General features: G+C 34.7%; 1 protein-coding gene across 4 annotated transcripts in view; it reads right to left on the bottom strand.

Annotated features, from left to right (window-relative positions):
- TRIM24 (tripartite motif containing 24) overlaps window positions 1-15,847 on the bottom strand; it is a 101,166-nt gene that overhangs the window by 33,035 nt on the left and 52,284 nt on the right. For all 4 annotated transcript variants that reach the window (XM_044246666.1, XM_044246667.1, XM_044246665.1 and 1 more), the window contains exons 4-6: window positions 9,452-9,584; window positions 4,066-4,182; window positions 1,129-1,243 (exon numbers count right to left, since the gene is read on the bottom strand). In XM_044246666.1, coding sequence (XP_044102601.1) covers window positions 1,129-1,243; window positions 4,066-4,182; window positions 9,452-9,584 — 365 coding nt within the window. The remainder of the gene's footprint in view (window positions 1-1,128; window positions 1,244-4,065; window positions 4,183-9,451; window positions 9,585-15,847) is intronic.

Below are 15,847 nucleotides of genomic sequence, written 5' to 3'. Positions count from 1 at the left end.
TTTTGTTATCTTCAAGTGATTCTGATTTACAGAGAAGTCTGGAAAGAGCCACAGCAATGCATGCGCTGCTAATCTCTGAGAAAGCAAATCTAAGTGAGGTCTCATTTTAAGCGGAACTTGGAAAACCTTGTTTAAAATGGTTCTTTAAAGAAAAAAATAATCACAGAACCTTGAAAAAATAGTTCCTGTAAATAAGGCTGTCTGGACGGAACACTTCTTCACTAAATAAGTATCTGTTTTCAAAAGAACAGCAATTATTTTAGTCTTTGTTTCCTGTATGTCTGATAAGCCATGGGAATGATCATGCTTTCCCAGGAGGGATAGGACTCCATGGGACAAAGACCTTATAATTTTGTCAACTATAAAATAAAGAGTCTGAACTAAATTATTTCTAGGAGTGGTTTTTCCCCCCATCTTCAAACATGAGAATTCTAATTCTCTTTTCACTATAAATTGCTTGCTTTACTGTGAATTCTTTCTGCACCAATACACTAAAGAATACTAAAATACCATGCAATTAATATTATGTTAATATACCATGGAGAAGTTGTAACCTCATATTATTTGGAGTCAAACACTGACTTTGGATCCTGACCTTCATTAATGTAATAAAGCCCATGAAAACCATAATATCTTTCTTCCCATTGTGAGAAACATCTATCTTAAGTGCCTTGAGCATCCCTCACTACATACTGCTTTTACAGTCAAGACTGTAAAACGTTGAAAGCAGGAGACATGTCCTTTTATCTAATTTCTCATCAGGTTAAATGTTTATGTTTCAAAATGAAATACAGCCTTGTTATCTTTCTAAAAATTTTTGCTAAATTGTACTGCTTCAGAGATCGAAAATTGTCATTTCAATGAATCTAAAATGATTAATCCCTTCAACATTTTACAGAGCTCCTTCTTGAAGAAGCATTGTGCTTTGTGTTACCAAGTACACACTAAGCCATAAACTCTGAGCTACAATGCAGAATCCGGCAAAAGAAAACTCGGGAATGGAGAAGTATTATTGAGTCATAAATGGAAACAATTATATGAAAAAGGTGGGGATTCCAGATTCACAAATACATGAGAAAATACTATATTAAATTGCTATAACATACTGTCCCATTAACAGTAACTTACCTCAAGCTGGTGCAGTAGAGCTTTTCCTTTTTTATTTATTTCTACCATCAATGTAAATATAGCAACTTTAATATCCTGTTCCACCTGCTTTTGATTTTGATTTACTTCAATTATCCTGAAAATTAAATGAAAGGGGGAAAAATCTAAAATCTAAGGCAGAAGATTGTTTTACAATATTTAAAATTGATTTTTTAATGTGTAATTTAGGCCAAAATATTTTCAACTCTTAAAAGCTCAGCTGTTTCTAAGGGTCCTTCAGTTTAAATTGACTTTCTTGAAGATGACATAGCAGAAATGTAATTCTTCTGAAAGACACAGTCACTTAATTCAATCTTAAAACCAAAATGTATAAAATTGCAAGAGAATGAACACATTTAAAAAAAATATGGTTTGGAAAGGTCATGATGAAAATCATCCAAGCAAATCAATACTTGGCCTAAAAGGTCAGACAAAAAAAATGGTTTATAAACAAGAAAACCATGACTCTGAAAGTGTTCGATTATATCTACTATAACTAAGAAGTTAGGAAAGTGTAAATGGGTCACCCCTAGTCATCTGAACAGCTACGCATTATACCTGCACAGAGGCAAAGAGAACAACAGTAGTTTGCTACTTTAATAACACATTTGTCTTAAAATAAGCAGCTAAATACTAATTTATATTTCATCAACTACCATGTACAGTTTCTCCTTTGATTAGAGAAAATGGAAAGCTGTTTTCATGGAGATTGAGACAGACAGAAAGAAAATACATAGTATCATACCAGACTATCTTATGGAAGCTGAAGAGAATAATGGGACACCCACTAAACATTTTGAGATAAATTAAGTTTCATTTCTCCAGTATGCTTCTCTAATAGTTACCCACTGAAACTTAAAACCAATAGGGCATAGATTTTATTCTTTTGTAAATTCTTTAAGGTAGTTAACTAGCACCAACATTGGCTAGAAGATTAAGAAACTCAGATCTGGGAAGTGAACAATCCCCTGAAACAAAACCAACCCCAAAAAACCAATTTAAATCCTCATGATGGTTGAACATGATGAAAAAAGGACAAGCAATGCTGTGTTTGCACATGCATAAAAATGAATTAATACCAAAGTAAGCTATCCCAGTAAATGGAATCCTTTTATAATCAGGTAATCTATACAGATATGAGCAATTAGCACCTAATCCAAGGATTCTTTAAGTCTTAGCACAATTCAAAAACCAAAATCCTTCCATTCAATAATGTATGACTTTGTAAAAACAGCATAAACCACTAACAGAAAGGCAAAAAAGCAGATGTGGAGAATTCACACTACCTGATTTGAAGACTTAACTATAAAAAGCTACAGTCATGAAGAAAGTGGGGGTACTGGCAAAAAAGAAAAACACAAGGGAACAGACAGAGTTCAGAAGTAATCTTATACATATGTTGTCAACTGATTTTCTACAAAGGAATCAAAGCAATAATAACAAAATAAAAGAAGTGTAGGAACAAATGAACATCTGTATGTTACAAAAAAGTGAACTTTGGCTTATAGCTCACACCATGTACATGAGAGAATAAGATAAAAGTCAAGAATATAGTCTGTCAAGGGTGGATCTTTTACACAAAATTAGTTATTTTACACTTGCTACCATTTGCCATTTAGAAGCACCCAGAACTCCCTCTCTCTTCAACATTCCATAAATTCCTTTACAAATTTTCAACTACTCAGAAACTTTTAAACCCACCACTTACTCTATTTGGCAAAAATAGTATTATGATTAGAATATGGTAAATGAAACAGTATTTGGTTAACATAGTTGTTATGTGAAAAAGAAAGGTAAAATGAAATGAGAACTGATAAAAATAATAAAAACAAAAGATACACAAAAGAACTGTTATTATCACAATAAATAAAAATGGGTATAATACTGAAGCACCAAGAAGAGGGTAAATTTAAGAATATCTTTAAAAGAATTAAACCAGGGAATTTCTTGGAAAAAATTTCCACCATAGCCATGATCCAAAATGATAAGTATAACAGATTATGATGACTGGTCTCAAGGAAGATGAGCCACAAAAGACTTTTTCTCTGTGAGTAGCATTCAAATCCCCTGTGAGGATTCTCTTATTCAGGCTCTTTCTAAAAAAGCATTTCTTGATTTATTTAGATAATGATAGGTTTCTTTTGTATGCAGAACAACAAAAGAAGGGAGATATACAGGATTTCACAGGTGTTGTAAAGGTTGTAAATCTGTCAATGTGGGTTCCAAATGGGATAAAAAAATGCGGAGGCTAGACCAACTGCCTCTTCCACGTGGTTAGTGGTTTAGTCCCCTAATCACCGAATTGTGAGATATGAGCCTCTGGACAGTTGAAGAGAAGGACTCCAAAACGTGTAATGGCTAATATGTAGAAACGATGTCAGTATTGTCTCTGATAAGGAACAAAAGGTGTGTGGAACTGGTCAATGATCCCTGTTTCCTGGTGTCCTAAGATCTCCACTTTATTGCAGTTTAAAGTTGACACCCCAGAGAAGGTAACTCAAAGTTTGCCAACACTTAAAAAAGCTATTTGATATATATATAATCAAGTATTAAAGTATTTAACAATACTGGCAAAAGCAGCTGATTTTGTTTTTAAATCCTGGTATTTCTTCAAAATTTGAAACACTAGATAATTATAAATTATCAATATCTGCCAGATAAATGAGCCATTACTCAATGTAGTTTATTACAGTAACAGTTTTGAAATTTCATGGCTGAAAAGAATGCTTTCCAGCCCAGTTTCCAGAAACCCAAAGTTTCTGGAGAAGTCTTCTAAGCTATGTGTTATTAGAGCCATCTAACAAGCTTACTTCGACCTACTTCACCATGAACTAAGTAAAATGTCTATTCTCAAAGTGAATATACTTAATATCTTATATAAAGATGACTTTTTTAATAACACCACAAATGTAAATTTACCTGTTTTGGATCTGATTTCCTGTGAATTTTATGTATTTTGTTTTTTCCATCAATTTGGTGATTAGTGTATCTATGATCACTTTCTGATTCTGAAAAGCCTCTTCTATAAATTGATATCTGGAAAGACAAGTAAACAAGCCAATTATTGCAAGCTAATATATCTAAAATGAGAAAAAGCTACCACACAGAAGATATTTTAGATTATAAAAGACATAGTAACAATAATCTTTAAAAACAAAAACAAAAACAAAAAAACACAACAAACCTCTAAATGTCCCTAGAAGGGAGGTTTTTCATGCTTTCAAAGTTTTCCCTAAGAAAAAGGGAGTTGTTACAGATATTAGTAATGGATACTCTTAAATTACTTTGGAAACTTGGAGAAGATACACATCTACCATTCATAGTTTTAGCGTCTTAGACAGTTCAGTTGGCTGACCTGGCAAAAAGTAATCACAGATATTTAAGTAGATTTATTTATTATTTTGCATTTTCACAATTATAAGAGTTTGATACTATAAACATACATTTTAAAGATCACTTTTAAACATTAGGTAGTCTTGCCACAGAGGGCACAAATATATGCCTTTGGGAAAAATGGAAGAATAAGAAACACTCTTGATGTTCTGCCTTGTATGCAATAATGCTTTAACCAACATACAATACAGCACTTAAAAAATTTAACTTGGAAGTCGATGCGATAACCTGTGACAAACTATGCAGATAACTCAAGAGTAGCTCCAGGGAAACAGTAATATAGACGATTACCAGAATTACTAATTTTTCATAAAATGCATAAAATACAGTATTTTACATAGTATGATTTAAAAGTACAAGCACACTTAAATCAGGTATTATACACAGCGTTGCCAGCACTAGAAAAAAAGGGGAACATAGTTAATAACTGTTGGATTTTCTTCATACATAATGCACTCTTTGGGACCCTGGTCAGTGTAATGTTAAATGAAATGGTCAAAATGGTAATTGTTATCTTGTTCCTAAATTCAATCTAAAAATTTCCAATATTCCAATTCTTTTAGTAGATAATTTTTACCAGATTTAGGAAATTTCCTTTATTCCTCATTTGCTAAGATCTTCTATCATAGGTGTGTGTGTGTGTGTGTGTATTTACAGAATGTTTCTTCTGTCTCCTGAAATCATGTATTTTTCCCTTTATTCTCTTGATATGAATTACATGAAAGATTTTCAAATGTTAAATGAACTGTACCCCTAGAACAAAGCCAACTTGGTTGCAGTTATATTGCCTGAAACGTACAGTATTATTGGATTTGGTTTCCTACTTCATTTCTTAGAATTTTCACATTCATTTCATGGGTGAGACTAGTCTGTCATTTTCTATTTTTATTCCCCATAAAACAAGTCGGAGAGAATTCATTCTTTCATCATTCTCTGCAAGGATGTATGTATTTAAAGGTGTTATTTTTTACCACACCTATGTTGCTGATTCATCAATTAAGTCATATGGGTCTGTAGTTTTGTGAGAAAGTTACAAATTACGGATTTACATTAAAGAGCTACTCTGATTTTCTAGCTTATCGTGTGCTAGTTTGGTAAGTTGCATTTTCTAAGAATTATCCTCTTTCAAGTTAAAATGACCGTATCTATTGACAGATATCCTTTTCATAATTTTAAATGCCTTTAGAGATGTACTGATGCCCCCTTTTTCTCCTGGCATCCATCAGGTGGGTCTGTTCTCAGTCACTTGTAAAGGCATTTGTCAATTTACTAGTCTTCAGAATGATCGGATTTTTGACTTTGCTTCATTAATGCCTGCCCTTATCATGTCCTTTTCTCCACTTACTTTAGGTTTAATATACTCATTTTTCTAATTTGAGATAAATGTTTAGTTTTTATCCTTACTCTCTACTTTTACTTTTTATCCTTACTATCTACTATATATATTTCATGATACATATTTACCTTTCATCATGGCCTTAACAATGTATTTAGGATATTATTTCCATTATCATTCAGATAAAAATACTTTCTGATATCCACTGGGATTTCTTCTTTGCTGATTTAGATTTATTTCTAACTGCTTATTTTGAAATAATTTCCAAGTTAAATCTGCAGTGGTATAGAGATCTATACCTTTACATAGCTTGGTTTTTCAAATATTGACTCATCATAGCTCTTTAACACCTTAATAATCAGTATGCATTTCCTAAACACATAGTATTATTATTCAATCACAGTATAATAAAGAAAATGGACACTGAGATAATACTCTCATCTACTCTACACATCATATTCTAGTTACATCATTTGTTTCAGTCATGTTCTCTCGATCACTTTTTTCCTTCTAGTCTAGGTTGCAGTATGGGATCACTCATTGCTACATTTAGCTTTCATATGAGTTTCATTTCTTCATTTTCAAGTTTTTAGAGAATTTTCTCATCTATTCTTATCTTCTAGATTTAACTGTATTGAGTTTATGCAAGACTTTGTATGATTTTAACCCTCTGAAATTTAAGACTGCCTTGACATTTAGTCAATTAAATTTTTTTCTTTTGCTCTTTGAAAAGAATATGTATTATTAGGTGCAGTGTTCCTAATGTTCAGTCTTTGCTAATTAGATTATTTGAATCTTACTGAAATATCCTGATTTTTAATCTGTTTGTTTTGTAAATTCCTGAAAAAAGTATGTTAAAATTTCCCACTATATGGATTTGTCTTTTTTAAGTTCTGTCATTTTTGTTATATATTTTAAGCCTAAGGGCACATATATATTTAGAACTGTTATATCTTTTAAATGAAGAGAGCCTTCTATTGTATAACGTATCCCTCTTTATCTCAAACAAGGCACTGTGATATAACAGCATGCCTCTGGTTACTGTTTGTGTAGCACATCTTTTCCCATTATTCTTTCCATATACTTGGGTTTTAATTGTTCTTCTTATAAAAATCAAATAACAGATTTTCTATTCTCTTTCTTATCCGGGGTGAAATCTTTTAATTTGGAACATTTTATCCATTTACACTTATTATAGTTACAAATACACTTATAGATTTACCAACTTACCAAGACCTTATTCAAGCCCATCCGTTGTCTTTTTTGGGCTGTGTTTAGATGGATTAATTATTCCACTTCCCCTCTCTGTTAACTCTGATAAGCACAGACACTTTCACTATTCTTTTAGTGATTACTCTAAACATAACAAAATATAGCTCTGGACTTACCATCTAAAATTAATTTGTACTTTTTTATCCTCTTGAATCCTAGATCATGAACTCCATATCCTAACACGTCTGTTGTATAATACACACACACGACACACACCAGTAAGACATATTTGTTTCATAAGTCAACATTTACTTAGATTTACTCATATGTACCTTTTTAACTGCTCTTCTTTCCACCATGCATTAACAACCATTTCTCTTTTGCCTAAGGTATATTTTAGTGAGGGTTTACTGGGGATATATTATTCTAGTTTATTTTGTCTGAAAACGTCTTTCATTAATCTTCATTTTAAAAATTTTTCACCAAGTATAAATTATTTTCTTTTTGTACTTTGAAAAATATTTCTTTTGATCCTGCTGGGGATTTATGGGGCTTCCTAAATATGGGCTAGACATCTTTCTTCAGTATTACCATATTCTAAGCCATTATATTCTGTCCTTAAATGTTGCTTCCTTCCCATTCCCTCTCTCTTTTCTCCTTCTTGGGCCCTAGTTACACCCTGTTTTACTTCTTCTACTTCCCATCCTTCTGTTTACCAGGCTTCATTCTGGCTATTTTCTTACTTTTCTTTTAGTCCATTAATTCTCATTTCCCGCTATGCCAAATCTGTTCTAGCCACTAATGAGTTAATTCCAGTTACGGTAATTTTCAGTTCTTTTTTATAGTTTTCAGTTCTCTACTCAAATTTTCTATTTTTGTCTCTTATCTTTAATATGTAAAGATGTGGCCCTAAGCGTCTTTTTATATTATTTGTTGTATCTGCTAGGTTTTGTTCACATTGTTTAATCTTCTAGAATACTTGATTACTTCTAATTATGTGTTGGACCATTTTGCAAAATTCATTACTGAATAAATTTAAGGCAGAAGATGTTTTCTCTCTTCAGAAAGGATTTATGCCTTGGGGCACCAGCAGTATGATTTCCATTTACTCTGTCTTTGGGTACTGAAAAAATTTGATGCTAAGGCTTCAGTCCCACTCAGGAACTATTCGTAGCTAGTTTGTCTTTACTGTAATAGTGTAGACTTTCAGGATTCCAAATCAAGGCAAGGTGAAGCCTTCAACCCCTGTAACCCCTGAACTCCAATTTCTATCTTCCCAGCCCTGTGGCCTAGCAGAAGTTTTCCCCAATCTGGTAAATGCCTCAATGGGGAAAAAAACTCCTATCATAACTCTGTCCCCATTCCAACCTCATCTAGTAATTCTTTATTAATAAGATCTAAACTTTTTTATTAATGACTCCTGTAGTTTCTCCAAGTTTTCTAGTTATCCTCACTGATATTGTTTGGTCTAAATTGCCTAGTCTGCCATTATTGGAATTCTAGGCGAATTTTTTTTTCTTTTTTTTAGTTTTTATTTAAATTCCAGTTAGTTAGGTACCATACAGTAAAATAGTATTAGTTTCAGGTATACAATTTAGTGATTGAACACTTACATACAACACCCAGTGCTCATCACAAGTGCCCACCTTAATCCCCATTACCTATTTATTCCATCCCTCCCCCTACTCTCTGATAATCATCAGTTTGTGAGACTAGACCACTTTAAGCAATTTTATTTGTATCAATCAGAATCCTACTATTTTAAATAAATCAGTGGTTGCTAACTCAATTGCCTATGGGAGGTCAGATTTAAAAATAAGCTTCGGTAGGAATCATGATGAATTGGGAAAGGCATGCCTCATTCTACAGAACACGAAAATGAATTCCATCCGAATGCTGACATGCAAGGGGCCCACAGCCATAACAGATTTCATTTTCTCAAAACCCCAAAGATCTAATTTTTTTTTTCTTAATCTAAAATCTCCTCATTTTACAAACAACAATTTGGCAACAAATTCCATTTATTTTCACATAGTGTGTAGGCCAGTGGTTCTCAACTCAGGGTGATTTTGTTCTGTAGGGTATCTGGCAACATCTGGAGACATTTTTGTTTGTTACATGGGGAGGATATTACTGGGATCTAGTGAATACAGGTCAAAGATACCGCCAAACACCATACAATGCAGCAGAAATGCCCCCCCACAACAACTATTAATAGTGCCCAAGTTGAAAAATCCTGGAACAAGCCAACATACGGCCGGCCAAACAAAACTTTGCTAACTGTCATTTGGCTGGGGCACCAGCAGTCCTCTATTCTCATAAAGTTTATTACATATGTAAATATATAATTAAAGATGCCAGTACCTATGCTCTTTATGCTCTAATAACTGGCAGTCCCGGCATGTCAGTTTATCACATGTTTCACAGTAAAGCTTCAGCTGCTCCTTCTTATGAAAAGGACAAAACACTGGTCGCTGACTGGTCACTCCAACTGCCTCTGTAGAAACAATGGGATGAAAATTAATGTAATTGAATACTATGTAATTATTAGATTATTCATTTAAATTTGAACCCATGAAGATATAAAAGAGGGCACCTGGGTGGCTCAGTGGGTTAAGCCTTTGCCTCCTGAGAATTAAGCCCTGCATCAGGCTCTCTGCTCAGAGTGGGGAGCCTGCTTCTGCCTCTCTCTCTCTACCTGCCTCTCTGCCTACTTGTGATCTGTCAAATAAATAAATAAAATCTTAAAAAAAAAAAAAAGATACAAAAGAGCCATAAACAGTTTCTGACACCATCACTGCTACTAGTCTTTATATATATTAAAATAGCATTGTCTGGTGACAGATGGCAGCTACGCCTGTGGTGAGCACAACATATTATACAGATTTGTCACATCACTATGTTGTACACCTGAAACTTATGTAACATTATGTCAATTATACTTCAATTAAGAAAAGAAAGAAGAAATAAAATATTAACTATTCCCAGCATTTCAGAAGGAAAAAATAAATATGTTTTTCTTTCCAGAAATCCAAATTAACTCAAGAGAAAAACAAAGTATGTAGTTAAAAATATGCTTAATGGAATTTAAAAGTCTTTAAGAAAATAGCCCAGGTAAGTGAGTGTGAACCAACTGGATGTTTTCTACTCCAAATATGGGAGTTAACAGTTTTAAATGGAGCTCAGAGAATCTAATAAAATGTATAAACTGTGATGAAAAAGTTATTTTCCTACTTTTGTAAAAATCCTTACAGAGGGTACCCATTAACACATAAATAATCAGCTTATAGTATGTACTATAGTCCTCCATGGAACTTCTTTTTAATTTTCTTTCTTTCTTAAGAGAGAGCACACAAGTGGTGGTGGGAAGAAAGGGAGAGAAAGAATCTCAAGCAGGCTCCATGCCCAACATGGAGCAGGATAGGAGGCTGAGTCTCACGACACTGAGACCACAACCCAAGCTGAAATCAAGAGTCCATGATTATCTAACTAAGACACCCAAGCACCCCAGCCATTTGACTAACTTCATAATGGTTACCCAGAGTGACAGTAAAACTGAGCAACGCTTATGTTATAATGTTAAATTTTTAAAAATCACAATACAAATGATTGCTTCAACAGTAAATATCAGTTATTTCACTAAATCAAAGGAAAACCCCAACATTTCAGAAATAATTCCACATTCCAGCAATAACCACTATTAATAACCTGGTATGTTTTCTTCTGGTTGTTTTTCTATGTATATAACTACATACATTAGTAGGTACTTTGTTTTATAAAATTTTAAAAAATGCTATTACACACACTGTCTTGTAAGATCTATTCACTTAACTCTTAAATACCTTTCTTATTTTATTTTAGTTTGAGAGCGTACTGGTGTGAGGGCTCACACATACAAGGAGGAGGAATGGCAGAGAGAGAGAGAGAGAGAATCTCAAGGCCATCCATGCTGAGTGTGGAGCCGGACATGGGGCTCAATTTCATCACCCTGAGATCATGACCCGAGCCCCCAAATCAAGGTTCGGATGCTTCACTGAATGAGCCACCCAGGCACTCCTCTTAGAAACCTTTCAGTGAGTAAATAGATCAACTTATTTATTAACTGCATAGTATTTCATCAAATGAATACAACCTCTGCTGTGAACATTTGAAGATTTCTCATTTTTCAATATTGTATGATAATGCTAAAATAAACATACGAAATTTGTAAGTCATTGAATGTTTACACAGATAAATTCCAAGTAGCAGACCTGTTGGGTCAAAAAGTGATTTATACAAACATAAGTACATTATCTTCCAAAAAATTATACCAATTCATACTCTTACGAGTGTAGAGTGGCTATTATCTACTTTACTAAGTGCTTTGTCAGTATTTTTAATCTTTGCCAATCTAACAGGGGAAAAAAAAAGATTTCACCATCTTTGGACATATTTCTTTAATAATTGAGATAGAACAACTTTTCACATTCATTAATAATTTGTATTTCTTTTAAGAATTGTCTATTCATGTGGCCCCTGGGTGGCTCAGCTGTTCAACATCTGCCTTTAGCTCAGGTCATGATCCCAGGGTCCTGGGATCGAGCCCTGCATCAAGCCTGCTTCTCCATCTCCCACTCCCTCTGTTGTGTCCCCTCTCTTACTTTGTCTGTCTGTCAAATAAGTAAATAAAATCTTAAAAAAAAAGAATGGTCTGTTCATAACTCTACAACTTCTCCATCCAACTGTCTTTCTTACCAATTTGTAGACACATTTGATATATTGCTTGCCAAAGACTTTACAAATATTTTCTCCAGTCTGACTTGGTTTATGGTATTTTTCCAAGTAGATCCTTAAAACATTTTATAGAAAAATTATTTTTTTAGTTTTAGAGAACTGCTTCTAGAAAGGCTTCTTCCTAATTATAAGTGTTAACTTTCTTTCTCTTATAGTGAAATTTTATGGTTTCTTTTATAATTTTTTTAATAAAGATTTTATTTATTTATTTGCCAGAGAGAGAGAGGGAGGGAGAGAGCTCACGCAGGCGAGCACAGGCAGACAAAGTGGCAGCAGAGGCAGAGGGAGAAGCAGGCTCCTAGCTGAGCAAGGAGCCTGATGTGGGACTCGATCCCAGGATGCTGGGATCATGACCTGAGCCAAAGGCAGCTGCTTAACCAACTGAGCCACCCAGGCATCCCTTATGGTTTCTTTTTTTATTTTATTTTATTTTTCTTTTTTTTTTTCAATTTATTTATTTTCAGAAAAACAGTATTCATTATTTTTTCACCACACCCAGTGCTCCATGCAAGCCGTGCCCTCTATAATACCCACCACCTGGTACCCCAACCTCCCACCCCACCACCACTTCCAACCCCTCAGATTGTTTTTCAGAGTCCATAGTCTCTCGTGGTTCACCTCCCCTTCCAATTTACCCCAACTCCCTTCTCCTCTCTAACACCCCTTGTCCTCCATGCTATTTGTTATGTGCCACAAATAAGTGAAACCATATGATAATTGACTCTCTGCTTGACTTATTTCACTCAGCATAATCTCTTCCAGTCCCGTCCATGTTGCTACAAAAGTTGGGTATTCATCCTTTCTGATGGAAGCATAATACTCCATAATGTATATGGATCACATCTTCCTTATCCATTCATCCGTTGAAGGGCATCTTGGTTCTTTCCATAATTTGGCGACCGTGGCCATTGCTGCTATAAACATTGGGGTACAGATGGCCCTTCTTTTCACGACATCTGTATCTTTGGGGTAAATACCTAGGAATGCAATTGCAGGGTCACTTCTCCAATCAAGACATACATATGGCTATCAGACACATGAAAAAATGTTCATCATCATTAGCCCTGAGGGAGATTCAAATTAAAACCACATTGAGATATCACCTTACACCAGTTAGAATGGCCAAAATTAACAAAACAGGAAACAACATGTGTTGGAGAGGATGTGGAGAAAGGGGAACCCTCTTACACTGTTGGTGGGAATGCAAGTTGGTGCAGCCTCTTTGGAGAACAGTGTGGAGATTCCTCAAGAAGTTAAAAATAGAGCTTCCCTATGACCCTGCAATTGCACTCCTAGGTTTCTTTTTTTAATATAAATTTTATATTTATCTGACATTTCATATACAGTTGACCTTGAACAACATGGGTTTTAAGTGGATGGGTCCACTTATACATGGTTTCTTCTTGACAAACACAGTATGGTTACTATAAATGTATTTCCTCTTCTTCATGGCTTTCTTAACATTTTCTTTTCTCTAGCTTACTTTGTTAAGAACACTGTATGCAATACACACACACACACACAACCACACACACTTCTTACAAAATGTGTTTTGGGGCAACTGAATGGCTCAGTTGATTAAGCATCTGACTTCAAATCAGCTCACGATCTCAGAGCCTTGAGTTAAGCTCCCTGCTGAGTGGAGAGTCTGCTGGTCTCTCTGCCTCCTCCACACGTGTGCACGCCTGCACGTGTATGTGTACTCACACTCCCCCTCCCAAAAAAATCAGTAAACATTTTTAAAGAAATGTATTAATTGACTGTTATCAGTAAGGTTTCTAGTCAATGGTAGGCTACTAGTAGTAGTTAAGTTTTGGGGAGTCAAAGGTTTATGTGATTTTCGACTGCACAGGGGTCAGCACGCCTAAGTCTCGTGCTATTCAAGATCAGTTGTACTATCAATATTTACAAAACCTTGCATGTGTGTTGGCACACAGAATGAGTTCACAGACTCACATTTTCTGATAATAAAACTACAAAGATGAAACAGGAAACAAAAATATCCAAGCAATGGAACATTTTCTTTTTCCTTTCAATGAATTCTTGGGTTCATAATAACCACACTGTTAAGCAACTTGGCTTTCTGCATTTAATATACATCATGGCCTTCTTTCCATATCATTATATTTATAACCTACCAAAGTGGAAAATAACAAATGCAAAAATTCATAAATCTTCAACTGCATGGTAATCATAAATGCAGAATACTTAGTTTTTTGTTTTTGTTTTTTTAAATTAAGTAGGTTCCACACCCAATGTGGGGCTTGAACTCACCATCCTGAGATCAAGAGCTGCATGCTCTACCCACTGAACCAGACAGGTGCCCCCCTACACGGAGAATATTTAAAAAATTGTAAAATAGTAAATCTAAGTGACAGATTATATCAAGCTTTAAACACTTACAACTCTACAAAAGATAAAAATAAATATCAAGTATTTATGTCAAAGAAGTTAGTAATAGAACTTTAAAATAAAATAAGGGTAAGAATTAAAAATTCTTGGGAGAGAATTTTGGGAGAATTAAAAGTAACGAACTAAAAATATATAAAGGATACTCGGATAAATTTCAAAGCTTCTTCTGTGGATAAAAACAAGAGAATAACCTACTATCTAGTCCCATCAAAATCCAGGCAAAAATGCTTAAAACTCTTATGAAAGAAGGAAAATAATTAGAGAAAATTAGCAATATGGTAAAAGATTATTAAAAGCACAACACATCAAGACCAAATGCAATTAATTCTAGCAATGCAACAAAAATGGCTCAGTATCAGTAATGTGAATATCCTCACAGCTCCCCCTGTACCCTTCTCCTTGGTGTGCATGTCATCTGGGCATCATGGTAGATAGAGTGACCATACATCTTTAGTTGGCTTAGGACATTCTGGGTTTGTGTCTACTCTTCAACAGTAACTAGAGAGCTTCTGGTTTAGGGAATTAGAACATCATAAGCCCCCTTTAAGGACTTCGTTGACTTATCAAAGAATTTAGATCCTAACTCAGTCATCTTCCTAGTCTTCAGTGTCACCATCACTCTGGATGATTCAGAAATCCACATAGATTACCACATAAAAACAAGGCTCTCAGACTTTCTCATCTCCAGAGACCTAGACTCCATTTTAGCTCCTCACATCATGGTCCCACCCTAGACTTTTGATTGTCCGTAACTATTCCATTTCTGTAATCATAAATTCAAACATCCTCTCTAGTAACTTCTACTTCCTAACCTTCCAATTCTTAACTACTCTCAATGTAACTCAAGGATCTCTAGGTTCCTAATAATTCTTTCACTCTATCAACTGACACTATCAACTTCACTTCCTTTATACAGTTAAAAAAAAAAATCCTTCATTTTAGTAAATGGCATTGTTTGTACCTTTTACTCTACTGAACTTCTGCAAGGTGTATGCAGCTAAACCCAAACCCTAAGTAAGATAAATTCTTCTCTATACCCACATGCATACTGCTGAGGCCCAATGGAGAAGTTTTCTTTTTATTTACTTTTTTAAAGTTTTTATTTATCTATTCCTGTCAGACAGAGAAAGAGGCAGAGGGAGAAGCAGGCTCCCCATGAAGCAGGAAGTCAGATGCGGGACTTGATCCCAGGGCCCTGGGAATCACAACTTGAACAAACAGCAGATGCTGAACCGACTGAGCCACCCAGGTGCTCAGGATGGAGGAAGTTTTAAGGCCTATACATCAAATGTAACCTGGATGCTACCAAACAATCTGGTTCTGAAGCTGGAGCTCTCTTTTACCAGAGTTATTTCAAGTATCCCACAAATTCCTGACCTTTTCATCCTATTTCCTCTGCTTTACTTTTCAATAGATGACTGAATTCACAGAAAAGAGAAGTCTTTCTAGCACTATCTATTCAATTTATCTGAATCTCTACCTGGTGTCTTCTTTTTTGTCTTTTCCCCATTAGTGTCCTCAGAAATTACATCCCCTTTTCCTGTGTCACCAGACTCTTAGCCTTATCTTATTCCT

Source organism: Neovison vison, chromosome 4 (genome assembly GCF_020171115.1).
Source record: "Neovison vison isolate M4711 chromosome 4, ASM_NN_V1, whole genome shotgun sequence".
In the NCBI taxonomy this organism is placed as follows: Eukaryota; Metazoa; Chordata; class Mammalia; order Carnivora; family Mustelidae; genus Neogale; species Neogale vison.
Note: the sequence above shows the minus strand (reverse complement) of the source record. Positions and strands in the feature narration are given on the sequence as shown.